Source organism: Alternaria incomplexa, assembly GCF_024043165.1.
Source record: "Alternaria incomplexa strain BMP 0042 chromosome Unknown scaffold_2, whole genome shotgun sequence".
Classification (NCBI taxonomy): Eukaryota; Fungi; Ascomycota; class Dothideomycetes; order Pleosporales; family Pleosporaceae; genus Alternaria; species Alternaria incomplexa.
This window is the reverse complement of record NW_026249851.1, coordinates 2139634-2166823: the sequence shown is the minus strand read 5'-3', so window position 1 is coordinate 2166823 and position 27190 is coordinate 2139634. Positions and strand designations below refer to the sequence as shown.

The 27190-nt window shown below is 53.2% G+C and overlaps 8 protein-coding genes across 8 annotated transcripts; 4 read left to right on the top strand and 4 right to left on the bottom strand.

Moving 5' to 3' along the window:
* Positions 1 to 248: 248 nt before the first annotated feature.
* On the bottom strand, positions 249 to 1163 carry J4E90_002230 (uncharacterized protein; the record flags this gene model as incomplete). The annotated part of the gene is made up of 1 exon (XM_051431811.1): positions 249 to 1163. The coding sequence occupies one exon, from the start codon at positions 1161 to 1163 to the stop codon at positions 249 to 251; it is 915 nt and encodes a 304-aa protein (XP_051294945.1).
* A 580-nt stretch (positions 1164 to 1743) lies between these two features.
* Positions 1744 to 2537, bottom strand: J4E90_002229 (uncharacterized protein; the record flags this gene model as incomplete). The annotated part of the gene is made up of 2 exons (XM_051431810.1): positions 1744 to 2190; positions 2439 to 2537. The coding sequence occupies 2 exons, from the start codon at positions 2535 to 2537 to the stop codon at positions 1744 to 1746; spliced, it is 546 nt and encodes a 181-aa protein (XP_051294944.1).
* A 2432-nt stretch (positions 2538 to 4969) lies between these two features.
* Positions 4970 to 6970, top strand: J4E90_002228 (uncharacterized protein; the record flags this gene model as incomplete). The annotated part of the gene is made up of 4 exons (XM_051431809.1): positions 4970 to 5105; positions 5161 to 5521; positions 5577 to 5946; positions 6011 to 6970. 4 exons carry the CDS (start codon positions 4970 to 4972, stop codon positions 6968 to 6970), a joined length of 1827 nt encoding a protein of 608 aa, XP_051294943.1.
* A 3386-nt stretch (positions 6971 to 10356) lies between these two features.
* On the bottom strand, positions 10357 to 17855 carry J4E90_002227 (uncharacterized protein; the record flags this gene model as incomplete). Its single annotated transcript, XM_051431808.1, has 3 exons — positions 10357 to 16596; positions 16645 to 17579; positions 17789 to 17855. 3 exons carry the CDS (start codon positions 17853 to 17855, stop codon positions 10357 to 10359), a joined length of 7242 nt encoding a protein of 2413 aa, XP_051294942.1.
* Positions 17856 to 18457: 602 nt separating this feature from the next.
* On the top strand, positions 18458 to 19477 carry J4E90_002226 (uncharacterized protein; the record flags this gene model as incomplete). Its single annotated transcript, XM_051431807.1, has 1 exon — positions 18458 to 19477. The coding sequence occupies one exon, from the start codon at positions 18458 to 18460 to the stop codon at positions 19475 to 19477; it is 1020 nt and encodes a 339-aa protein (XP_051294941.1).
* A 254-nt stretch (positions 19478 to 19731) lies between these two features.
* Positions 19732 to 22681, top strand: J4E90_002225 (uncharacterized protein; the record flags this gene model as incomplete). The annotated part of the gene is made up of 4 exons (XM_051431806.1): positions 19732 to 20038; positions 20086 to 22131; positions 22193 to 22389; positions 22442 to 22681. The coding sequence occupies 4 exons, from the start codon at positions 19732 to 19734 to the stop codon at positions 22679 to 22681; spliced, it is 2790 nt and encodes a 929-aa protein (XP_051294940.1).
* Positions 22682 to 23105: 424 nt separating this feature from the next.
* J4E90_002224 (uncharacterized protein) lies at positions 23106 to 24137 on the bottom strand (the record flags this gene model as incomplete). The annotated part of the gene is made up of 1 exon (XM_051431805.1): positions 23106 to 24137. The coding sequence occupies one exon, from the start codon at positions 24135 to 24137 to the stop codon at positions 23106 to 23108; it is 1032 nt and encodes a 343-aa protein (XP_051294939.1).
* A 1755-nt stretch (positions 24138 to 25892) lies between these two features.
* On the top strand, positions 25893 to 26912 carry J4E90_002223 (uncharacterized protein; the record flags this gene model as incomplete). The annotated part of the gene is made up of 2 exons (XM_051431804.1): positions 25893 to 25933; positions 26000 to 26912. The coding sequence occupies 2 exons, from the start codon at positions 25893 to 25895 to the stop codon at positions 26910 to 26912; spliced, it is 954 nt and encodes a 317-aa protein (XP_051294938.1).
* Positions 26913 to 27190: the final 278 nt, after the last annotated feature.

Below are 27190 nucleotides of genomic sequence, written 5' to 3'. Positions count from 1 at the left end.
CGAGGTCGTGATGACGGAAACTTGCTGGGTTTCAGGTGATCGGCACCTGTCTTCGTCATGCAGGGATCACGCGCGTGCGGGCGCTATGTCCATATCTGGACTGACGTGTTCAACTTTATCTGACAGTGTCCACTTCGCGCGGATCACTTTGCTTTTGGTCTCGTTCAAGGGTCTCACGCAATACAGAAGAGGACGCAGCTGTGAATGTTCGGGTCTCGTTACTATCTCAACTAGTGGTAAGCTTCAGTCTAAGCGAATGCGGCCTTGTTCTGTTTGACCCAGTCCTCCAGCTTCGTCGGCTCCCGCTCCGTGTACTTTTTCACGTTCTCCACGGCTTCCTTGTAGATTTTGCCATAATCATCCTTCCCGGCGTCACTCTCCCGCATTCCCCGCGCCAGTGTGTCGAGTATAGGTTTAGGCATGTGCGCCAGCTTCTTGAACCACCTCTCCTCGTCAATCTCCTTGACTTTGATCTCTTTCCCCAATGCTTTGCCAATCACAGCCATACCCTCACGCTGGGTCAGAAGTTCAGGGCCACACAGATAGATCGACTGCCCCGCTTCTTTCTGGAATCGTGGCTCTGCGAGAAGTGTGCCGCACACAGTGCCGATATCTGAGGGAGCGAGGTAATCGAACCGCACGTTGGGGTAGAGGAGCTCGACCTCGCCCTGCTTGATGTCTGCGGTGTACCAGAAAACGTTGCTACTGAAGTATGCGGGTCGGACGGCGGTGTATGAGACGCCAGTCTCTCGCAATGCGCTTTCAGCTGCGGAGTGGAGAGCGCCAATCATATCCGTCTTGTTGGCTTCTGAGTCCAGAGGATCTTCGACCTTGAACGAAGACAAGAGGACAATGTAGGTTACACCGGCCTCCTTGAGCGCTTCGAAACTGCTTCGCATGCCGTCTTCGACCTCGTGTACGACGTATACGAAGGCTGTCTTGGCACCAGAGGTCTTGACCGCGGTCTTGATGGTCTCGGGCTTGGCCAGATCAGCTTGGACGCGGACAAAGCTGTCACTGTTGCCCTCTTCCTGAATGCCTTTTAATGGCTTCTTCGTGTCGCGCATGGCAAGGTACACTTTGGCACCACGCCTGTGTGCCTCAGTGGCAGCAGCGCTGCCTACTGCTCCAGTCGGGCCGAAAACGAGAACGGGAGAAGTCATGGTAAATTGTGGAAGATAGATGGGGTACTCTGACCTGATGTCAATGTATTGAAGGTATTGTTCCGTCTCTGTATGCGATATCGAGTTGCTTTATCTAATGTTCGCCAAAAGAAATCGCTGGTTGCCTCCTCGGCGTCCGCGGCACGCGCTAACGGCCTCTCGGTTTCTCGGTATACCAATGCTGTTCGGAACAAGGCTGCGTTACCACTTATGTCGCTACGTGCATATCTTAACACACACAAGGGCCTGTTTAATCGCTATCCTCGCACCTCCCCGCTGTCCGATGCTGGCCAGAATACGACGGTCGGGACCCTGAGGTCGCCGTGGATGACGTCATGGATGTCAACATCTCCTTCAATCGTGTGTGCTGCACTGCGCGACGTGAAGATCGCCCGCACTACAGCGTAACATCCACCTAGACCTATCTGTCGAATTTCGGTCATAATGTCACTCCTTCGCGAGGTTACTCAAACTATCGCAATACTGCCACGGCCACCGACGCGCATTAGTGACAATTTTCCGATTACTCAACAATGGATACTCTTGAAACGCTACGGATAGACAGCTAAGCCTGGGAGGCTCACTGAAGCTGGCCGTACATGTTGTGCACCCGATCCGGGGCCTGAACGTTGCTCCTATTCTCACTACGTATCTCATGTACGATCGTTCTCGTTATTTCGCGCTTTCCAGGCAGCTCTGAATCGGCCAGTATGCACTTCTCACTATCTCCATCATCGAGATCGTTTCTTTGGAATCGCGAACGACCTCCCGTTGGTCGGCTGCCGACGGTAAGGGGTGGTTCGACGTTATACAGTGGTATCTCGTTGCTACCAGACCCCGTCTTGGATCCCATTCCCAGAAAGGTCGACGAGAGAATGCGGCGGAAGAAGCCATCGAATTGCTTTCGGAGTGCGGGTAGTGACGCGACAAGGATACCGACCGAGAGTTCTGATGCGGACCAGATGGCGAGATTGACACCGTCCCATGTTGGATCGGCTGTCTTCATCAACGCGGAAAGCTCAATGGTCTTTGCAACTGAACAAGCGGTCGCGCTATGGGCTGGCTCAGTTGATATCAATTCAAATTTGGGAGGGTACGTACATCAGGCCAAGACAGAACACGATGCGCAGACCCCATTGAGTACGCCTTGGTAACTGGATGGTGGACAGGTATATGATGGGTGCAACAACGTAAATCACGTCAGTGACACAGTTGGCAACTCCCTGTTTCGTCATCAGCTAGTTACGTGCAACAAAGCAAATCTAGAGGACGGACCTGACTGTACGTGAGGGGCGAGCTGGTCTTTATGAAGCACTTCCCTTCCACGGTTTTGTTCCAATTTGCCTCGAACGGTGTACTGCAAAAGCAGCCCATGATGGGCAAAATCAGATTGAACGTAGTGACCATCAGGATCGAAGCCCACACCACCGTGAGGTACACTCTTGAGAATTTAAGGGCTAGAAGATAGCCACAAATCGAGTACTTTAGCGTTGCGACTGCAATAAGGTTTAGGATCTGCGTGATCCAGAGGTAGTACATGTAGTTCAGCATGTCGTAGGGCATCATGATGCTAGGATCCCGAATATGACGACCCAGACCATGCCGACATGTTTTAAAGCGGATTCCCGACGCTGCGACGTTTAGCATCTGGGCCCAGACTAGTCAGCATAATCTTGCCTTCTTGAAAAAGCTACTGGTCTGACGAACTGCTGCAATGATGAGAAGGTAATCGTGAAGTACAAGCTTTCGCTTAGCCCTGATACTATACACAAGTCGCCATACGAGTACCGCAGTACTCAATACGCACAAGATAGTCGAAGGAATTAAGAAGACGGGCGCGCGGTTTGGCCATTCTTGCTGCTCGGTTGGTGCCATTGCAGATGCCGATATTGCGTAGATGCAGTACGAACCCGAAGGGAAGGAGAAGCGACATCAGTCGGCAACGTGCGCAGGATGGCACTCTTTATTCCAGCCGTTCGCCCACCTGAACCTATTGGGTACCCCAGGATCTCGGGAGGGCCGCTGGAACGCCCCGTTCATCTTATCGGCTGGGGATCTCTTCGGAATAGCTCACGCGAGCATGGCGTTTCATTATCTGCCATTAGTAGCAGGGAACCCCAGCGTCTACTCCGCTCTCTGCTTCCAGCTCCTCCACAGTCTCCAGTCTAGGGCCAAGATGTCGTAAGGACTATACTATTCATGCACTTGTGCGGCATCACTAATTCCCTCGTCATCTATGCAAGAGGCTCAGGCTTGAGGTTGTGATGATGGGCATGAGATCTCTACACACAACAGACATGATGGTACCAGCATGCGCTCCAAGATATAGTAAGCCGCAGCATACTTGAAGTCAGTTGCTTGCTGCTGGCCAGCCATCCAACCATCAGTCTTAATGCTGACTATGCCAACCCAACAATACACGAATCTGGATACGATCGTGTTGGGACGCATGGGTTGGTCTGGCATCTTGCAATCCTTCGAGGCGCACGTTACAAATAAATGTGATAGCTATGCATGCTAAGAGCCACAGAACTGGGTATGAACCGTGCCCGTGTGGCTGTCATCTCTTGGGCTTCGTCACTCCATCGGGTGTAAGCGGAAGCTGGAAGGCTGCAAGATCGGTATGATAGCTCCAATGGCAAGAAAGATCCGTTCGCAAAGGCGGTTCCACGAGGCTGCAGATACGCCTTTTGTGTGCTGTATGGTGCTGTACGTGTTTCTCCTCTTCACGTTTGTAGTAGACCTTGAAGCGTGGTTCCACGCCACCTTGGCATGCTTCGGCCAACCAATACTTGTCATGTGCTCCAGGGTCAGAACACAGCCCTTGTCGTTGGTTGGATGCCTTGACATCGTAGACTTCGCAAGCGTGCAAGCGAGGCTCGGGGCGTCGGCTGGTGAGCCAATTAAGGTCCCGCCGTCCCGTCCCATCCCGCGACGATGCTGACTGCCCAACAGGCGAAAGAGGATTCGTGACTTGCATCAACCAGCCGGTTAAAATTGTGTGCTGACAGCTGTTGGCATTTGATGAGGAAGATGTTAGAGACCCCTCACATATAGAGTTAACACAGGGCGTAACGGGTGAGAGAAGTTCTCGTAGAGCCGGCGGTCCACAACGGTGGACCCTTCCGACTTGGCAGCAGCGGCGCCGCAATATGTGTAAACCACGACCCTGCTCCTGCTACTGGTATATTAGGAGTCGCCACAACGCTGCTTCCAACCTGAACACACCAACGTCACTCGGAAGTCGGCAAAACCGTAAAGATGTTAGAAGAAAATCAATCTCACACGTGAAGAGCCTGAAAAGACAAACGAGAACCTATAGCGGTCAGCAAAGCTTACTAGGATCGACTGCGCTCGAAGGTGTCCTCCAGTATGAAAGAATCAGAGTTAGGCAGGGGAGCGGCGTTGGTGTGGGTGGGGTGACTTCCTGAATGCGGGACAATGCCGAGCCGTCTAGCCAAGATCGCCTAATCTCGGGGCCATGCTGTTTCTATCAATCTTCAATCTTGCGCCATGCAATTGCAAGGACCTGATATGCCGCCTGAATTCAGGACCCGTTGGCCAGATCTACTGCTCACTGCTAACTGTATCGGAGCTTTGTTGCCGACCTTAGCCACAACGATGTACCGACTCGTGTATCCATACAACTCATGCACGCTCAGGTACCGCAAAAATGCTAAGAGCTAATATGGGGCTTTGTGGAGAGTTTAAGAGCTCAAGAGCTCCCCTTCTTCCTCTCCTGGCGTATTCCACCCTCGTCAAAGTCAATCTCTTCTTGTGGTATCGCCTCGAAGCAGCTCGCCAGGATGCTTTACCCTAGGAACTTAGCCGTCGTTGCTTTGCTGGGGTTGTCAGCCGCCCAGGAAACTTACGACTATGTTATTGTTGGAGGGGGTGTGACCGGTCTCGTCGTGGCCAATCGTCTGACCGAGGACAAGAACAGTGAGACTGACCAACCGATCCAGAGTTACACAAAGCTGACATGATGGTCGTACAGAATCTGTACTTGTCATTGAAGCCGGAAGAGCAGACGACAACCCAAACATCCGCATGCCTTATGGCGCCACATATGCTCTCAATACCTCTCTTCTGTGGACAGACTACGTGTGCCAGCCAGAACCATTCCTCGGGAATAAGACATGGAACACTCGTGTCGCGCGGATTCTCGGAGGCGGGTCTCTCGTCAACGGAATGATATATGACCGCGGATCAGCAGCAGACTACGATGCATGGGAGGCGTTGGGCAACAAGGGTTGGGGATGGGAGGGGATCTATCCATTTTTCAAAATGGGAACAGAGTACATCCCAGCTCCACAGGAGACTATTGATCAAGTCGGTATTACTTGGGACCCCGAGGCGTAAGTCAGCGAAATATTGGCCGTGTGAGCAGCTTTTAACGTTGGTAATTTCCAGCTACGGAAAAGGTCCATTGAAGATCGGCGTCACAGACACAGTATACTCCGATATCACTGACTTTTTCGACGCCTTCCAGGGCACCGGTAATGCGCATGCCGCTCGCGATGGAAACAACGGCGAGGCATATGGTACCTCATGGTACCCCAACACCATGAACCCCAGGACTGGCGAAAGAACGCACGCCCGTAACTCGTACTATGATCCGATCATGAGCCGGTCGAACTTGAAGGTCATACTGGAGTGTCTCGCGACTGAAATCGTGTTCGACGGCAATAGAACCCTCACGGCGAAGGGCGTAAAGATCACCGACAAGAAGACTAACTCGACAAAGACCTACTATGCGAAGCAAGAGGTCATCTTAGCTGCGGTAAGTAGAATGTCAAGCTGCCTGCAAAATTGCGCATATACTGACTTGTTGTTTTCGCTTCCAGGGTGCCGTAAACACACCAAAGCTTCTCCAGAACAGCGGCATCGGACCAAAAGCTGCACTCGAGGCTGCTGGCATCACCGTAAAGCTTGAACATGACGGCGTGGGTTCGAATTTCCAGGACCATCCGTATACTGGCGTTGGGTGGAATGTCACTGGTGGCAGCACCCCGAACGGGTTCTCCCTGACCACAGACCCCGCTTACAATGCTTCAGCGTGGGAAGAGTACCGTGCCAACAAGACTGGACCGCTGACCCAGGCTCGTGGCAACAGTCTAGCTATGATGCCGCTCCCGGTATTGGATCCCGAGAACTACGACAGTATTGCGGACCGGGTGCTTGCCCAGGAGGATGACGCGCATTTGCCATCGATCTACAAGAACAATGCGAAGCTGCTCAAGGGTGTCGCAGCACAGCGCAAAGTCCTCGCTGACATATTCCAAAACGAAAAGGCCGCTGTAGTAGAGTACCCCGTCCCATCCTCAGGTGGCTACATGCTTGTCGGCTTAGAGAAGCCGGTTTCCCGTGGAACCATTATGATCAACGCGACCAACCCTCAAGGACCACCACAGATCTTCTACAATGCACTCAGCAACCCCATCGACAAAGCGGTTCTTGCTGCGTGCGTCCGCTATATTCGTAAGGTTTGGGCGGGCCCAGAATTGGCGAAGTACACCCCGGTCGAGACGACGCCGGGAGCCCAATACACGACCGATGATGAGATCATCAACAAGATGATTGAGCAGGGAAGCATTTGGCCGACACTTTCGCATCCTTCTGGCAGCTGTGCTATGTTGCCTGAGGATATGGGTGGTTGTGTGTCCGATGAGCTTCTCTTCTATGGCGTCGAGAAACTATCCATTGTTGATGCTTCCATCCTCCCTCTTATTCCCTCCCAGCACATCCAGTCGACAATGTATGCTGTCGGCGAAAAGGCTGCGAGCATCATCAAGAGCCGTGGCTGATGCGAAGCGCAAGCTGTTCCTTAGATAGTCTGTAGTCTAATAGACGAACGCGCGCATGATCTATGATTGGGCTTACTCGTTTGAGTGTGAGGTTGGCGCTGCGTACTTGTTCCAAGCAAGCAGGAGTGCCTCTATCAGATTATGCACACCGACGGTAATCGACGTGTTTCTTGATAGATTTATTGAGTGTGTTATGATGCAATCAACGGTAATGAGAATTGGGAGGCTGGGTGAGTATAGAGAAGGTTGGCACCCCCAGACGCGTCACGCAACAGACGCTAGTTTAGCGTGAACTATATTCGACTATGACGACGCGATGCGCCTCCTCATAACACGGAGGGAATGATACGTATTTGATTCTTGCTTTATCCGTAATAGCTTGCCCGAGAGCCTTTTCGATGGAATTCTGGAGTTCTCCACAATCCGTATTACCAGTAGACTTCGCCCGTATGTTCGTAATCCGAAGCCGACATGCTACCATCATCGCTGGAGTATTCATCGTTGGAATTCAATGGACTGGCATCTGGCAGCTCAATAAAGGCGCCCAGTCTCTCTGTATATATTGTTACCTCATATCCGAGGTACCCCAGAATAATGTCACCGGCTCTCTTCGTTGGCTCGCGGCTTCTTCGTGGTCATAGGGGCAAAATGACATGACTTTGATGTAACAAGTGGCCTCAACGTCCGTCACCATGTAGGTCTTCGTCGTCGTTTCTCCGCTCTATGTCCCAGTCTTCTTTGGAAGCATTACGTCCTCGACCCATTTCGGCGTTCGGGTGCTCGTGGTAGCGGTGGTTAATGTTGCACGATCTTCTCCATGCTGCGTCTATGCCAGGTATATCGAAGCAAACAAGTTGCGCAGGGCATTAAAGTCAGGCAAAGTGCACAACATTAGGCAATGTAGTGGCTCAGTGCCTGTTCCACTTCTGCTTTCTGCACCGGGGTGTGGCCTCCACTATCGTATATATAAGCAATTCCTACTCTTTTTCTTCGATTATACATTCTTTGATCCACTTCTCCGTTCACACATTTGAGGCCGTGTTGATCCTAACTCATCCATGACGGCTTGGAGTTACGAAGGCCTGAGCCATACCGCGATATCCTCCAGATTGGTATGAATGATCTCTAGCGTGGCCATGTTGAAACTCCAGCGCGACTGGATCATTGGGCTATATATAGATGAAGTGTCCGTATGTGCAACTGCGAAAGCTCGGCTTCGGACACAGTAGTCCATACGTCTGCCATCGAAGACCTCTGGCAATGGTTCCGTGGCTTCTAGCTTTCTCGTTTTCCCATGCTTCCGGAAGGGGGATGATATCGAAGCAGGGGTCTGCTCGTGTATATAAGTAATTCCTGCTCTTTTCTTCGAGATGTACGAAGGGCTGCACAAAATCCAAGCAGATGTGCATGTGAGGCTTTGCGAGGACATCTGCCGCCACACTGTTACAATCGTGATGAAGAAAACTGCCCAAGCCAGAATCAGCCTGAACAAAATTATATATCATTTGATCAGCTTCTCCGTTTACAGATTGAGCATCGCGTTGATGGTAGCATGCGCTCTCTGCACAACAGGCTCGTTAAGATATATATAGATGAAGTGTGCGTACGTGCAATAACCCTTGGAATCCGTAGTGCACGTGCGAAACCTCGACCTCGGACAGAGTACGCCTTGGACTTGCGATTGGAGCGTTCGAGCCATGTCCTTGATGTACGGATACCAGCGTCTCCTAAAGTTGGAACAAGAACATACTTCATGTCTTCTCCTTCTGGTAGATAGGCGATCGATGGTATGTCGCTTTGGTATGACCTGCCGGAATTTGCAGCTTGGGGCGGATGGGCAAGGGAAGTGACCGATAGAAGTTGATGCTACGAGAGAGGTCCCGGTGATATTTTTCATCACCTAGTTACCGGAGTCGTCCTTCTCAGCATGAGCTGTCGTCAGCCACCGCTCGCCTGAACCACGACCAATCCCCAGTCCGAGTGCGAGGCGCACTCTCTTCTTTGTCACTCATTGCCGACAGATTGCCGACAGCTGGGTTGTGGGTCTTTTTGCCGAAAGCGACCAGGAGTCTCATGGCAAAGTAAGCTGGCTTTGATGAGGTTCTTGGATATGCGATCGATCAAGCCATCTTACCAAGGGTCTCTGTGTCCATGCGTAGTGCATATATATAGCGAGGAGTCGACTCGCAAAGACAGCAATCACTTGACCATGAACATCCAGGCGCAGCCAAAGCTCCACATGGCTGCAAAGGTGTAGGTATATATCTACCATCAGTTAGCAACATGAGTTACTCAGAGCCCAATGGAACTTACAACATGTAGCTGCAACCAGGGGACGAGCACGTAAGGTTCTTCTGGTTTTGGTCATAGACGAGATCGTTGCCACCTGTCTCACACGTCCGCCATGGACGGTTTGGGAGCGGAAAGAAAAGGTCGTGGTCATGCGGCAATACAAAATAGACAGTCCACCCAAATGCATATTAGCATTCTGTCTTCCGCTCCACCCCCACCTGGTGAGAAAGTCCTTCAGTGTACTCGCGTCGTCGAGTTGACCAGCCGACCATCTTTTGCGGATGCGGCAATAATTCGGCTCGGCATGATTTGGACAAGCGCGAGTCGAGTTAGCAGTCGTTCTTCATCCTAAGAGTAGTGAGTACGGTGCCAAAGTCTCGTTAGATGAGAGAAGTTTGCATACCAGAGAGAAGGTTCGCAATGCACGAGATCCTACGGTGGAATAACCCCGGTCTGCTATATATAGAAGTACATGTCGATCAAGACCGAGCAGCATACCATGGCTGAGCGAAGGGTGTTACAAGAGATTGCGCTTGTGCGTATATACGAAGAGCAAGATAGAGCCAAGTATATACGAAGGCGGTCGTTCCTGCTGGGCTTGCGGATGAACACCCAAAAGGAACGGATGTCTTGAGTTAGAGAAAGAAAGATCGCATAGAGACGGTTCGGCGGTATTTAACTTCAGCTTGACGACTATGCGGTGTTCTCCGAGGCGGTGATGGTGTTTGTCTCTTTGATCGCGCGTTGAAGTTTGCGCGCGCGGACATGTGCGGTGGCGGCTGCAGCGGCAACCCTCCTCACCATCGAAGCACCTGCCCGCCGAAGGCCAGGAACATTGCATGACCAGCCATCAAACATTTCGCGCTGCGCATCGTCACATTGCACATTTGGAAAACATCTTTGCGAAGACTTATTGCTACTACCGCATCGCGCATTACTCATACGTTTCCGACTGTTGTACAGAATCTTTGGCATTGACGCCTCTCTTCTCAGATCGTGGTATCATCCCACAGTACGCGCCTCGCTATGCATGTAAAAAGGACAAACTTTTGGAAAAAACAACTTCACCGCCCACCCACACCGCCTCATATGCATCATCCACCACCCGTACCGTACGTACATGTTCGATACATGTCGTCATCAATCTCTCCTTCAGCGTCGATATCCTCCTCTCCTTCGGCGTCCACGTCAGCATCCACCATCTCCACGTCCTCACTTGGCTTGTTGATTGCCGCGGGAGTGTGTGTGCCGCTTGCCGCCGGGTCTGCAACGGGCTCTTGCCCAATTTGTGGAGTCGCAGAGCGGGAAGCGGGTCTAGGATCCGATCCGTTCTCCTCTGCATGAGACTTTTCAGAGTTCAGGGCGCGGTGCATGATCCGGTACTGTTGTTTCGGGTTCTTGAGGATCTCGCGACTAGTACTCGTCTCCAGAGGGCCGACATCTTGAACACTCGCAGCGCCTTCTTCGTCAACAGGAGTCGCGTCAGTACCTACGGCCTTGCGCGCCTGTAGTGTCGAGAGCCTCAAGTTGTAATCGACGCGCCATCGCTGCTTCTCGTGGTTCTTCGCCTTGCGCTTGACGTGCTCGCCAAACCAGTCACCTTCCGTGTCGCGCAGATGGTCGCCAAATGCAGCCCAGAAACCTGGCAGGGTAATGTAGCCGCCACCAATCGTCTTCTTGACTGCATTGACGGACTGGAGCCAGTCTAGAACATGTTCAACCTCGAAGAGCTCGGTAGTATGTTCAGGACAATGAGAGTGGATGTCGGTAGCAGTCGCACCAGCCAAGAAAATCAAAGGCTGCAGCACCAAGTTCAAGACCCGGTACCACCACGGCCACGTCACGGATTGGCCGTCGATACTGCTCCAAATGGGTAGTAGCGCGCCAGAATCGTTTTTGCCAGGCAGAGGCGGCTCGGGCAAGGCTGACCAAACTGTGGGTTCGGCATCATTCATGGGTGACGGTGGTGTCGTCAACGGCTGTAGTGGGTTGCCGAACTTATAGCTTGCTGTCGGCACAACGTGGATATCCCAGAACAACCGAGCACGGTCAATCGCGCGGTGGTTATAACCGCCTTCGCAGAAACCCCACTTGGACAGTTTCGGAAGTGCGGCGTCGAAGTCGCTGTTGACTGGTGGTAGCTGAGGTACAAGCTTGACGATACCCTCGTTCACCATAGTCATAATAGCCGCAAAGGCACCGTCGTCTTCGCAACGCGACATGTTGTAGAACCCTGCATCCTCATCGGCAAACGCAGCATCCATCTTTTTCTTAATTGCCACGGCGTTCATGAAGTCGTCGAGCTGGAACAGGCGTGTATACTTCTTCGCTAGAGCTTGCGTAAAGTTGTAGTTACGGCCGGGCAAGAGACGCTTGAGCTTGCGCATCCTGATATGCTGCTTGTCCACGAGATCACCTACGACGTTGACAAGTACAGTCTCGCCGAGATCCTTGAACTTTTCGTGAGCCAAGTTTGCGTTGTAGAGTGCTTGTGGGGTAGCCGTGTTTGCACGGATCCATGAGCGTGCCTTGAGAAGCTTGTCGTCGGAGGACCAGGTTGCCTTTCGCGATCGATGGAGAGGAGCGGTGAAAGACTGTTGCAGTTGAAGCATTGTCCTCGTCCGATCTGCAGTTGCAGCTTTGTACCACAATACCCGATCCATGATCTCGTAGTTTGACTCATCGACATCAAACTGCTGCAGCGCTTGCCTCAAGATGGGAAGAGGAAGATCGGGATAGGCACACTTCCGCATAGCCCATTGTATGAGGCCTGCCCAGTCGTGCGTCTCGGGATCCTCGATAGAAGCAACTTTGCCGGTCTCATACGCTTCCAAGTAAAGTGACTGGAATGTTGTGGTGAGCTTACGGATTTGCTCAGCCATGTGCATCTGCATCCAGCTCCAAAGCTTCTTGGCCTTGGCCATGTCGAAGAACCTGTCGCCAGTATGTACGTTCATGAAAAGGCACCAATCGATTTGCTGATCATCCCCAGATAGCGAAGAGACCACAACGAAGGTGTAGAAAAGCTTCTTGAAGTCGTCCAGCGTATCAGCAGCCCGGGCATAATGTCGTTCCTCTTTAAACCGGTTAATACGTGTCCTCTTGCGCTCGCGCCATGTCTGCACTGCTCTTCCAGGCCTCGGTGCACGCTGAGGAGGTTGGTAGATCGGATCGCTCGGATCACCTGTCAGACCAGTAAGGCGTTCCAGCAGAGTGGGAGTAGGGCCTGGCCTGCCTCGCTGCCGTCCACCAAAGTTCCTCATCCTTGGCTTCTTCGCGTTGGACGGCACAGCGTCGTCGCTGTCTTCAGGCTCATCTTCGCCCTCCGAGCCGGACCGCGCTTCATCGTCCGTGCTGGAGTGGACGGTGGTTGCTGCATCTTGTGCAGATGTAGATGTTGCTAGAGAGATCCGAACCCTCTTCCTCGAGGACTGGTCGCGCGGAGCTGCAATCCGGACACGCTTCTTGCTCTTCTTCACATTAGCAGGTCCGTCTGTAGCCTGCTCACTAGAAGCCAAAGAAGCAACCTTGTCGGCTCCAGTGGAATCAGGTTCGTCCGCTGTCACCCCTCCAGTAGAATCCTCCACGACGGGCTGTTCCACGGGCGGTAGGTCACGCTCACTGACAGCGTTGTTGGGCGCCTGTTGCGTGACCAGATCAGGCATTTCCTCATCGCTCTCATCGTCTTCAGGCGGCTCCTCATCAGACTGGTGCTCACGTTCCGGAACCGGTGCAACGATGGGACGCGTCCAAATGAGCGTTATCGGCCCGGACTTCGCGGCCGTGGCAGCAGCAACTTCATCATCTGCCATATCGTCGGAGTCTTCGTCGAAAGCTCCCATGTTGGTGGTATACAAAGGAGCTCGACGCAAATTCCTGCTCTTGTCGTTCAAACTAGCCAGTCGTGCCCGCTTCGTGCGCGGTGCGCCGCTGCCGTCCGCGAGCTGTTTAGAAGACGCTTGTTCTACTTGAGCGTTCTGAGCCTTGCGGGCTTTGGCTTCCAGCCTCTTCTGCTTCGACCACACGCTGCGCTTTCGAAGCTTAGCTTCGGTAATCTGCCTCTCGAGTTCAGGATTCAATTGGTTGAGGATAATGCTCTCGTCCTTGGGAGCGGGCTCAATCGGTTGGTGCGACACGACCTCGCCAATCAGATCACGAATCTCCTTTGGGTAATACAGGAGTGATTTCTCTGACCTACGGGCATTGTAATCTTTGACTTGGGAATATTGAGCCATGTTATGCGCCAACTTGAGGACTTCCGGGCTCCTTTCGTTCAGATGTGCCCATGTATACATCCTGCGAACGGCAGTCCCTGGCATGTTCTGGTGTTGCGAGGCAAAATTCCAATGTTTCAATCCGAACTTCGGGTCTACAGACATGTTCCTGAGCGTCTCGGTAATGGTGCTAGGAGAAGGCTTCGGGATGTTCGGGTGCCGCTCTTCCCAAAGCGTGAGAAACGGTCGTGGCATTTCACCGCCGCCTGGGAAAACACCGCCGCACATCTTGATGATCTCGAGAATGAGGTTCTGCCTCAATGTGCGTTGGGTTCCTGCAATGCCACCACGTTGTCCTTTCCTTGGTTTGGTGCCCGGGATAGTCGGTACTGGGGTCTCGACGATAGCGCTGTGAACCGCATTAGGCGGAGGAGCACCAGAATTGGCTTCGGAAACGGGAGCTGGCGACGACTGGGCTACCGGACTTGGGCTGGTGGCATAAGGGCTCTGATACGGCGTCATACGGGCGCGCTCGGTTGCATTGATGGCGGCCCAGCCGCCCACCATACGAGGTGCTGGTACGATTGTCTGGGGCAGTTGTTTCCGTGCCGGCTTGGGAGAAACATCGCTAGGCTCTTCAACACTGGCGGAGCCTGTAGTTATACCGGGGACAACGTCGTTGCTTCTAATGACCATTGCGTCTGGTACAGACGATGTCGCTTCTTCTTTGTTGACTTCATTGCTGTCTTGTGACGGCTCGCTATCAAGTAGGACCGACTGTCTAGTGGAGACAGATGACTCCCCATGGCTCAGAACATCTTTTTGCGTCTGTATCTCGATCGGTGACTGCGGTTGCGTTGGAGAGGGTGAACGTGTTTGAGCCGGGGTCAAGTTTTGCGGGATGGTCTCCAGATGAGCGAGTGGCGCCTCAATATGCGGTTCTGATACAGTTTCGACCAGAGTGCCTTGTGGTGGTTGAATCGTCGCTCCATCTCGCTGGGTAACACTGGTCTGCCTAGACTGGGGTGTTTGAGAACGTTCAGCTTGAATTGCGCCTTGCTCCTGCTCCGATTCTGTTATAAACCAGTCGAGATCGGCTAGATGCGGTAGCTTGAAGGTGGCCATCAAGGCCTTGCGTGGTCGACCTCGCGCAACCTTCTGCTTCATATGAGGGTTGAGAAATAGACCCGGGGAGCATCGCTTGTCGTATTGATCAACCACACCCCGTGCTCGAGCGTCCAGTTTGGAGGCGTCGAGCGGAACGTATGTTTTCGTCAAAGGCCGGGCGATATGTACTGTAGTTGACTGGCCCGAATGATCATCAGGACGAACAGGGGAAGCTGCGTTTCCGGACGGACTTCCAACATCAGTGGGCGAGGGCGACATCGATGCCACAGTCCTGGATTCTGACCTCTGTGAAACTGTAGTTTTGGTGAGGCGTCTCTTCGACGTTCTTGGGGTAGCGACCACGTCCTTCGCCTTCCGCTTTCCGGTAACGGGCTCGGGCGAGACGTGACCAGTCCCCGGCTCCGTGAGAGTAGGTCCAGGCACATAGTCAGCCTCGGGGTTCTCCATAGAGACATCGATATCTTTGTCCCTGCAGGGCGAGGCTTGCTTTTTGGTGGATCCTGCGCCCTCTTCCTTCTTTCTCCTCGCCCTGTCCTTCATCTCGGCGTCCCAGATAGCAATGATGTTCGAGTTTTCCAAAGGAATGCCGTCTTTGCGCTCCTGGCGTAGACCATCAATGATATCGTCTGGGATCCGACCCTGACACGACCAACCCATAGCTATCCTTTGCTTGTTACTGAGAACTGTAGGCTCGGTTGCCGACTTCGTCGTCCGTTTCTTCACCTTCTTCACCACCACAGGCAAACCGCGTTCCTTTCGAATTGCGTTCTCCACGCCCATTGGCATGCGCCCTTTTGGTGCTATACCCTTCGCTATCCGCTCTTCTGCTGTCATTAACGGCTGAGCTAGTGGACGTTTTGCCGAATCGTGCTCAATGCTGTCAGGTATTGCTGACGGATCACCGGTCTTTTCGCGATGAGCAAGAATTTGGTTTTGAACATGTCTGCTCAGGCGAGCATGGCGATGCAGTCCCAGCTGAGTCTTCTGCTCGGGAGTGAGCGAGATGGTTGAAGGCGTCTTAGAAGGTTTAGCAGCCTTTGGTACCCTGGCGGGCTTGACTTTGACGGCTTTCTGTTTCTTGGACCGACCTGCTGTATCCGATGTTGTAGGTTTCAGCATTGAACTCGAGTGCTTCTGATAGCCGATCTGCTCTGCGACACCGTTGTCCCAACGCGGGCCGTTCTTGCGAGGTTTCACAATGGCCAGACCAGCTTCAGATAGTGTTGCTGCACCAGTCTTTCGAACTAAGTCTTTGGCGCTGACGGTTGGGAAACCCCACGCGTTGAGGGACACCTCGCTCGTAGAGCTCTTCGCAGATTTTCCAGGCACCGAAACACCTTCCCAGACAGCGATCTCGTCATCGACGGCTTTCTGGAAATTCTCGTACGTGCGATAGAGGTAGTGAACGAACTTCTTTGCTTTGGTATTACCAGCATCTCGTATGACAGCCAAATGCCGCAGATGGAAAGGCTGTGTCTTCTCCCAGTCATTGGTCACACGGGTGAAATACGATTCAATGGGCCGTCTCCAAAAGGGCCCGACAATCCGGTTGCGTAGAACCTCAGCGTCCCAACCCTGCGCACCAGCCAGTGCAGCAGCATTGAAGATCATGTTCGGAAGAAAGCGGTCAGGCGTCCATTGCGGGGGAATGCTGACAGCTTGATCAGGAGCAGGCTGAGCATTAGCTCGGTCGCTGACATTGGCATCTGGATCGTCTGGCATGTCGTCATTGAGATCGTTCAACAACGAGTCGCCATCGACATCCTCATCGCGTAGCTCGCCCTTCGCATCCGTCGTGATAGGAGCTGTTCGACGGAAGCCAAGGTTCCTGACGTCTTCGTCCTGTGGCGCGCGCATGACCTGAATGCATGTGATCCAAGCGTCGGCAGACTTCTTCTTACGAACTCTACGTCGCTTGATCATTCCTGTTTGATCCAGTCGGATAATTGCACCCTGGGTGGCGCGCTTGTTCCAGGATGACATTGGGACACCCTAGTAATGTTAGAACGCGACACATGATTATAAAGGCCGTACACTTACCAGCTTCTCCCTAATAGATCGCGTGGGAACGATGCCACCTTGGCCAACTTTGTCGTACAGGAGTTGAGCAAAGTTCCGGACCACAAACGTACCGTCCTCCTGATACACGTCCTCAACGGCACTAGACTCGATGAAGGTGTTCTGAGAGACAAATTTGTTGTGAATACAGAGGCTGGTGCGCATCTTGTTGGATTGTACAGAAATCTTGCTGATGTAGTTCTTGCGAGCTAACTCATCCGTCCTATGCGGAACAGACCTCTTATCCTGGCCACTGACGTTGATCAGTTCGGGCTGTGTGATGCCTGCCGATCCGCGGGCAGCAATGAGAGAGAGCAAGACAAATTCCATGGCAGGGACCTTCTTCAAGTCGATACCGTGGCCTGTCAACGCCTGCCATACTCTGCTCTGACTAGCATACAAACGAGGGGCAGTGATGTCAGGGCTGGGATCGTCGAAGACTGCTGTGGTACGATGCGGTCCATCTGGCAGGTTACGTCGCGGTCGTGACAATTTTGGATGGGTGGGAGTTTCGGGCGACCGAGTGGAGAGGTCTTGCGGGTAATGTTGATCTCTGAGGATGTGTTGGCGCAGAGAGTCCCGCAAAGCAAAGAGAGATTTGGAAGGCTGCTCTACTGCTTTGATGGGATCGTCGGATGATTGAAGTAAACCTGTTGCGGGTGTCTCGCCGATGGTACCAGTCTCGTGTAGCTCAGCCGCCTCGAACTCTGAGAGAGTGTATTGACGAACTTCCTGTTGGTAGACTATGCGGATATCAGGATGATCAGTGAGCCATTGCCACAGACGCTCATAGAACGTGCGGCCAAGTCCAGCCGACGGAAGACGGCTATCTCCATCGTCGGACTTGGATCCGCCGTTATCGACGCCTTGTTTGTAGAAAGTCTCAACGAAGTGACGGAAGTCTGCGCTAGTAGCACCTATGACATGTCAGTATATGAGACGATGGAGTGAATGACAAAAAGGCTGAAGCAAAGGGAAACTAGCGATCAAGGTGAAGCGAACGCGACACTCCCCCTTCCAAACAGTCTGGCGTTGTAGCTCATGGAGGAATAGAGGTATCGAGTCGCTCAGACGAAGGCCAGTGCGCGAGGAAGCAACGACTACACGCGCAACGAGTCATGCATACCTTGAATGCCGCGAAGTGCAATTTCTGACAGCAGAAATTCCAACAGCTTGTCAAAACCTGACGCCATGTTGCTACCACCCGTCCCCTTTCAACTCCGGTAGTGTGATTGGGATTGCGATGACAGGCGCTTAAGGCATGTCAAAAGTGGCGATGCGGCGATTCGAACGCGCACCGCGGGAGGATGCTGGGTGAGATCGCACTATGAGTGGCTGCCGCTGTTGTGGATCACCTCTGGGCGCAGAAGTCGGTGTATCCAGGATACCAAAAATTCCCAGCGCGCGCTTGGAGTAGTTTGCAGAAGTTGTCGATGTCGAGTTTCGAACGCGTGCAAAAAGTTGTCGAATCGGTAAATACTTTGGCAGCGTTTAGGTGGGGTTGGGAGCTGCAGAAAAGTGACTAAGAGAGGAAGAAACCTGCCCCGCGTCGCGCCTTGGCGGCTTGGTCCGCGCTCGCGCTAATCGAATAGGCAGGCACGCAGGCAAGTGCACTCACTTATCTGACAGTCGCCAATCCATCGTCCAGAAGAAGCCGCTGCTCTTTCAGGCGCACATACTGGTGCTACTCAAGATCTGGATGCATCTCCGCACAAACCCTAGCCAAATCAATACACATGTTCAGGGCCGACTTGAGTAAAAGATGATCTTTTACAAGCACTAATAGCACTCCGACATGTCCTTCATCTCTCCCTTCGGTACATCAGCATCAAAACCTGGCCATGGATCCATAATCCTCGAAATTCTTCCCCCGGATACGCCTGTCCTTCGAACTGTGTCATATCAATACCCACTCAAGCTAGTCGCCCCGGATCCCCTGGCACCACCCAATTATGGCAGAGAAGCAGAGGACGCCACAGCAGCAGTCACCCCCTGTCTCATTCATACAGTGTTTCTGTTGACCTATGGTGGAGGCATCGTAGCTGGAGACAGCATAGACCTGGAAATTAGACTAGACAGCAGTACACGGCTGATACTGTTGACGCAAGGGTCGACCAAGATCTTCAAGACCCCTACTCCAGAGCTAGTCTCACGACAACATATGAACATACATCTCAAGAACAATTCCGCCTTGGTCTATCTCCCCGATCCAGTGCAGCCTTTTGCCAACACGGCCTTTTCCCAGTCCCAGATCTATCACTTGGAGAAAGAGCAAGGTAATCTGTGTGTCTGCGACTGGGTCACAAGCGGCCGTTCGGCACGGGGAGAGAATTGGGACATTTACGAATACAAGAGCCGCAACGAGGTCTGGACCGTAGACGATGCCGGCAAAAGGAGACTGCTTCTACGGGACAACCTCATTCTAGACAAGCATGGGAAGACAGGGCTGCTACTCTCATCACGTATGGACAGCTATTCTGTCTTCGGCACCTTGATCGTTCGTGGTCCCATCTTTTCGTCGCTGTCAAAGTTCTTCTTGGATGAGTTCGAGGCACTACCGCGTATTGGTGGGAGGAACTGGGGCGACGCGGTGCAGCCAGAGCTTCAAGCGCATGAGCAGAGGCGGTATGAGAGGCAGCAGAGAGAAAAGGCAGACGGGCTGATATGGAGTGCTGCGAACGTGAGAGGCTTCGTCCTGGTCAAGTTCGCCAGCAGAGAAGTTGAAGGCTCGAGGAACTGGCTGAGAGACATGATCAAGGAGGAAGGGTCGCTGTTGGAGGCATTTGGGGAAAGGGCAATTTTGTGTTTGAAGTGAAGCTAGAATGCGAAGATACCCGAGACCACGCAGATAAATAGAAAAGCAGAACTGGTTGGATGTCGTGTCTTAATGTTGTTCGTCGAGCGACTCGCAGCCCCACGCGGCGTGTTGAAGGCCCAAGCACCCGGCGTCCCAAAAGTCGATGGGTGACGTGCATAGCCGCACCTGAACGCTCGTCCAGCCGCGCACCCACGTCCCCTACCTGACCCTATGCCCTACCACCGACCTGTCGTGGTCTCTTTGTCGTCAATATGAGCGGCAGGCTCGTCGCGGGCCGCCTTTCCACCATCGCACGCCGCTCACCGCTGCTCACTCCGCGCTTCTACACGACGCACTCGCTGCCCGCCGGTGGCCTCCTCCGCAATCAAGCCGGCCTACGCCTGGTGAAGCGACGACCATGGCCGCTGGGTAGCTACTCGCTGCACAATATCCCCGCTACACGCTCCATCTCCTTTGCGCGCGTCATACCGAAGCTCGTGGGGAAGTTTGCGACCGTCGGCGCTGCTGCAGGAGGGGCTGTTGTTGCAGGCGTCTCATATATCCAGTACCAAGCTGGCCGTATGTACATGCAGTCTATCATAGTAATCCTAGCTAACCTTAAGTAGAGGCGGGAACATTCGCACTCGATCTCTTCCACCGAACTAAAGACGGCGCGACCGAATTTGCGGGCGGCGCACTCAGCACGGCAAATGGCTTCTTCGACCAGCTAGAAAAGGGCTTCAAGTCGACCAAGGACGAATTTGAGGGCGTACAATACCCGGAATGGCTACAGCGACTACTCGCCAAGGACGAATCTGGTGGTGGTGGCAGTAACGGTGGCGGCAGAGGCCCGGAAGAACCCAAGCAGAGCGGTGCTGGATCTGCTGCTGCCGGTGCATCAACAGCGGCGGCATTCGGATATGCTCAGGAAGACGACGAGGACAGGCCACAGGCGGAGAAGATCGCACGAGACGAGCAGATGATGATGCTCACCAAGAAGATGATTGAGATACGCGGGCTTCTGCAGACTGTTGGACAGTCTGATTCGCTCACGTTGCCCTCCATCGTTGTCATCGGATCGCAATCGTCCGGAAAGAGTTCGGTCTTGGAAGCCATCGTAGGCCATGAGTTCCTGCCGAAAGGACACAACATGGTCACGCGACGACCCATTGAGCTCACACTCGTCAACACACCAGATGCGCACGCAGAGTACTGCGAATTCCCTGCTCTCGGTTTGGGAAAGGTCACAGATTTCAGCCAGGTGCAGAAGACGTTGACAGACCTGAACCTGGCTGTACCAGCGAGCGACTGCGTCTCCGATGACCCTATCCAACTGCGCATCTACTCGCCAAATGTCCCCGATCTCTCCCTGATAGACCTGCCCGGCTACATCCAGGTTGTTGGCCGAGACCAGCCCCCGCAGCTGAAGGAAAAGATCTCGCAGCTTTGCGAGAAATACATCAAGGCACCCAATGTCATCCTCGCCATCTCCGCCGCCGACGTGGATCTGGCCAACAGCACCGCGCTGCGAGCGTCCCGACGTATGGACCCTCGAGGTGAGAGGACTATTGGTGTCATTACAAAGATGGACCTTGTGGATGCTGAACGCGGTGCCAGCCTTCTCAGCGATCAGAAGTATGCTCTGCGCCTGGGATACGTCGGTGTCGTGTGTCGGGTACCACCTGGTGCTGGTGGCTCTAAGCTCTTCAGCCGTGGCAACGGCAACATCACCAATGCGATTACAAAGAACGAAAAAGCGTACTTCTCTTCGCATCCCGAGTTTTCAGAAGGATCAGAGCTCGCCGTCGGAACGCAGAACCTCAAGAAGAAGCTCATGCATGTGCTCGAACAGACAATGGCTGGCAGCCTCAAAACTACAAGCGAGGCTATCCAAAGGGAGCTCGAAGATGCCCGATATGAATACAAGGTCCAATACAACGAGCGACCTATCAGCGCAGAGTCATACCTTGCGGAATCATTAGATGGTTTCAAGCACTCCTTCCGTGGCTTTACTGAGCAGTTCGGTCGACAACAAGTTCGTGACTTACTCAAGCACGAGCTCGACCAGCAGGTACTCAACCTGCTTGCACAGCGCTACTGGAACAGACCTTTCGACGACCTCAGCGTTCCCTTCCCTGAGACCGACCCTCTTACGAACCTTGCCAAAGCTGATATCGATGGCGAAGATCAAATATGGCAGATCAAGCTCGACAGCTCCAGTGCTGCACTTACAAAATTGGGTGTCGGACGTCTAGCCACCAACGTTGTCGCAAGTGCGCTCCAAGCACACATCGACCGCCTCATCACAAACTCTCGCTTCGCCGCCCACCCCTTCGCCCGACAAGCCATTACCGACGCTTCCACTTCCATCCTCAAAGACCTTTCCTACGACATCTCCGACGAGTTGGAGATCTGCATCAAGCCCTACAAATACCGCATCGAAGTCGAGGACAACGAATGGGCAAAGGGTCGGGAAAATGTCACAGCTGTGCTCAAGGACGAGCTGAAGGTCGTCGAGGCTGCCGTAAAGCAGCTTGAAGAACAAGTTGGTGGCCGCAAGCGAGTCAGGGACGTAATGTCGTTCATTGACCGCGTACGAAGCGGACAAGTCGTTCTTGAAGGTGACGGAGTTGGCGGTGCCGGCGGCTTCAGCTCTGCACTCCTTGCTAAGGGTAAGTCCAATTCTCTTATGCAGATCTTGCTCACCCGAATTCAACACTAACAATGCTGTAGGCCGGGAAGCTGTCTTCCTCCGCGACCGTATCGACGTGCTCAAACTACGCCTCCTCGCCATCAAGAGCAAGCAATGCGCCAGCAAGAAGAACAAATACCACTGCCCAGAAGTCTTCCTCGACGCCGTCGCAGACAAGCTTACAACAACTGCTGATCTGTTCCTTGACGCGGAGCTGCTAAGCAAATTCTACTACATTGTAAGCCACTACCCCTCTTCTTACCCACACAACTTCCGCTAACACCTTCTAGTTCCCACGTGAACTCGACGCCCGTCTAGGCCGCGGCCTCTCCCAAGAAGAAATCGACCGTTTCGCCAAAGAAGACCCCAAGATAAAACGCCACCTCGACGTCGTGCGCCGCAAGGACCTTCTCGAACACGTACTCAAGGAGATGGAGGGTCTGCGCCAACTCGAGCAAAGAGAGAAGCGCATGATGGGACGCCGAGACGATAGGGATGAGCGGAGGAAGAAGGGCTGGAGTATGTTCTAGATGTAGGAATGACTGGATGACGACGGCCTTCGTGTTGGGTATAGACTGTATGGCGCTGTTGGCGTTTCGTGAAGCGGAAAAGAAGCTTCTTTGTTGATGTTGATGATGACTTCGCTACTCCCTTATTTGTCTTATTGGATTGAGATTATGTATATATGACTTCTGATTACACTGTTCCCGTTCATGCAGGTCGATACGCTGATGACTGACGGTCGCCGGGAAAGACGTGCTGCATGAAGATGATGTCATGGAAGTATGAGAAAGATGGTTGATTGTAATCTCATCTATCGGGTATCTTCAACTAATGCCACCGAGAACTGTAATGCCATGTCCTCCACAAGAACAAACTCCTTTAGAACGCCATACATGCCACGTAAAATCGTATCTTCATCTTCTCTTTCCTCTTAAGGATCGATGGTTTCGATCAACCGATCAAACCCCAGTGTCTCTTAACCCCCCAATCCAACCTTGTCATACCCTGCAGATCATCGCCATTCAGATATCCTACACCCTCTTCGACCAGCATCTTCCACACCCTATTCCTCAACCCGATAGGAAACTTGGGCGCGCTCCAGTACCGCGACTTCAGTCCCCTCTCTTTTGCGCTCTGGATCTGGGCACGGATCTTGAGGCGCTGAGCTTCGGTGATGCGACCGAACCAAAGTGTGCCGACTGAGTGGCCAAAGTTGACAGATGCGTAGTACGAGTTTGTGCTGTCGAAATGGGAGGTGGGTGTTGTGCCGACTGTGCCCTGACCGCCGCGAGTGGTGACTGAACCTTCATCGAGCTTGTCCAAGGGAGCGTCGAAGAAGATGTCGCGGTAGGTTGAGTTTGCGGTGATGAGGTCGAAGGGGGCGTTGCCTGTTGCTACGACGGTGATGGCGCCTTCGATGGTGGTGTTGCCGTTAAAGTAGGTAAGGTAGCCCTTTTCGCGGAGCGCATTGAGCTGTTGAGATACTACAGGGAAAATATCGTGGCCGTTATTCTTGAAGTCGACTAGTAGGACCAGAGTCTGCGCAGGCTCGGTGTCGAAGATGCCGTTCTTGACGTTCGATGATGTCGCAAAGTCTCCGAGCTCGTTCTTGTGGTCTAGCATCTTGACCAATGGGTCGACGTACATGGACGTAAAGGTGCCATCTTGCGTCAGGGCGTTGGTGCTGTGACCAACATACAACTCCTCGTCGAAGAGCCAAACATCTGCTTCGACGCCTGTGCAACCCCAGCGTAAGGCGTCGTATAGTGGTACTCGGCGCCAGTAATCATTGTGCGAGTGGCAAGGGACCGGAGTTACGTCGCGTGTTATGTCCAACAGTTGCGTCTTGTCTAACACACTCGAGTCGAACGACGAGACTACATAATCATCCAGGAAGGTAGGCACATAGCCCAGGAATACGTTGACAAGATGAAGAACACCACTAATAGAGTCAGTATACTTGTTATTCTTTCTCCAGATCATGACAGGATGACAGCTGCATGTAGGGCAGGGAACTGTCGAATGAGAGGGTTGCCGCCGGAACGCGCGGAAGCTAAGGTCTGACAGGCACTTACAAGAAGATGAATACCAGCAATGGTATTATAACACAGGCTCTAGCTGCATATTTCCTCTTCACTCGATACTTCTTCGACTGCGTCTTTTCATCCGGTAGCCTCACACGTCCACAGTCCTCGTCGACCCGCAACTTTGCATTCCGCCTTCGAATGCTCATTCTTAGCCGGCGCCAGAACCCAGGTCGCGATACTATCTCCTCCTCGTCCGAAGCAAAGATGGAGCCGTTACCATCTTCTAGTTCGCGCAAAGAAACATGAGGTGCTTTTGCATCGAAAGAGGATTCCGAGTCGGAAGAGATGCGTAGAAGAGGTTGGGTGGAGGGGGTTTCGGTAGCCATCTTCAGGCACGAGCCAATCGCAGGCAAGGATCTGGCACGACTAACTTGTTGGACCCTGAGAGGCGGGGCAAGCGACATCGATATATGCAGCGCACCTGTTCAACGATGGAGGATGCAATGAAAGAATTGAGATGTTGAAGGTCGTCTTTGCTCGCCCGGGCGAGTTTACACCTCAGAACCAAGGCGTTCGCTGGCTAAAAAGACCTTCCTCTTCGACAGTCGCTCCAAAACGCCACGAGCTTTGTACCGGTGATCCAGACTGGCTATTGTCCCGTCCTTGGGTTCGGAGGAGGCTAGACTGGCGCGATGCACCTCCGCGGTTCAGTGCAGGATCCAGAAAGTCGCGCAAAACGCAGGGTCCAGTTCCTTGGTAGAGCCTCTTGAGATCCTGGGTGTCGATGGATTGAGAGCGAAGGACTTGGAGTTGTCAAGAGCAATCTGGGTCGGAGGCTACTTATTGCGAGACAGAGTGCGATCGGCCAGCCCACCCGTGAAACGAATGCAACCCACGAAGATAAAGTGCGGGCTATCAGCATGCAAGCCCTCGAGACAGCCGCAGCGCCCAGCAGCGTTCGAGAACTGGTGCACGGCCTGGAGAGCGAGTTCGGGCACGCAACACGGCTGGCGATGGTGATTGGTTGCGAGCGAAAGGATGACCGACACGCAACGGCAGATGCTAACGACTAGGTCTGGTGAAAGTCGGAGCAGATGATCAGAAAGGTCGTGCTTTGGAAGAGCACGTTGCTGAGCTTGCGCACTCAGTGGTTTATTTGAATGCGGCGGTGGACTGGTAGCGATAGACGACGCATCCACGTTGCACCTGCCCGGACGCGTAGTGGTGATGGCTTCGGTCCGAAACTGTCACAATGGGGCATCGTTTTTGCCTTGATTGCGAAACAATGCATTTAGTCTCGATAGCGTCGTGTTCCCAGGATTGACGGGTTGCATGCTGCGTTTCTCTCGCTGAGCTAATTGAACACGGCCACACGACTGCCGTGATTGGTCCCAGCGTACGTTGTAGGTTTTCGGTCGTTCTGTTCTGGGCCTGCGCCACACTTGAAAGCTTGCTGATGAGGCGGTAAGCCGGAACTTCTAAGCAACGCAAGCACCGCCTCGGCAGGCCGTGTATGTTTTCTCCATGTCTTGTAGCACCTCCGCAAGTGAAAATGGCGGGGTGAAGCCGAGCGACACGTGCGGGTAATGCCAAGATATCCGATCCCCACTTGCCCGATAATCCCTGTCGCGACTCCGTAACTTTTTGCGACAGCCATCGACTGATTACCGTCGGGACTCGGTATCGAATAGACAGCCAGCCAATACCCGATATGCCTCACAAACACAGACGCGTGGAGGAGGATGATACCCAGTACGTCATTTCGTATTTTCGCAAGCCTAATCACTTAGAGACCGTGATCTGACCCGTCGCCAACAGGTTCAACCTTCCGCCCAACGTCCACGCCGCTCCCCTCGCCGTCGGCAAGGCGCGCACCTTCAGCACAGCTACCAAAGGCAAAAAGCGCAAAGTAAACCAAGTCGAAGGTTATGGCGCAGACGACACCCCTAAGGCCTTCCAACGGCTCATGGCCTTCTCCCAGGGAGGGCCGAAGAAACGCTCAGCGCTCGACGACGGCACGGTGAAAACCAAGAAGCAGAAGAAGCAAGCCGCAGCTGAGGCACTGGAGAAGGACGATGCAAACAACAAGAGCGAAGAGCAGGTGCAACCGACTACCGCGCTGAAAATACAACCTGGAGAGTCGATGCACGAATTCCGCGCGCGAGTGGACGCAGCGTTGCCCATGTCAGGCATCACTAAGTCCGGCAAAAAGGTCGCTGGTGTCAGCGATCACAGAGTCACCAAGCACGAACGACATCTCAAACGTCTACAAAAGGGATGGAGGGAAGAAGAAGCGCGGATACGAGAGAAGGAGATGGAGGCAGCGGAACTGGCAGAAGAAGAACAAGACGAGCTGGATGCCATGTGGGAAGACAAGACATCCGACTTGCCAACTACACGAACAGTCAACGGCAAGACGAAGAAGGCGAAGAAGAGCAAACGCAGGAAGCTGGCGGGCGAGATAGACAATGGCAGCGAAGACGAGTGGGAAGCTCTCAAGAAGAAGAGAGAGGAACGGAAGGGCTTGCACGACATCGTCCATGCACCGCCAACGTTCAGCAAGGTCCCAAGAGAGATCTTCAAGGTCAAGAATGGGGCCGGAGCAAAGGTGGGCAATGTGCCTAAACTGGCTGGTAGCTTGAGGAAAAGGGAGGAGTTGGGCGAGGAGCGTCAGAAGATGATTGACAAGTACCGTGAGATGATGGCCGCGAAGAGGGGGACGCAGGAATGATGTGTTGGTTTTGGTCGATCGTGAGATACCCCAGATACATGTATATCATGCCATGTTGTGGATGCCGATTGCATGGTTCATTGAAGCATCGCAACAAAGTGTCACCTCAATCAGCAATGCGTTGGTTTTCTATATGATATAACAACAGCGATGTGGATCAGTCGGAGTATACAAAGAACGTCATTAGACTGTGTGAAGCTTTTCGTGGAAAGCCTAACCTCATTCCAAATCACTCCTGCAATTAAACGTCCCGTAAGGTGAGTCACAACGAAGCAAAA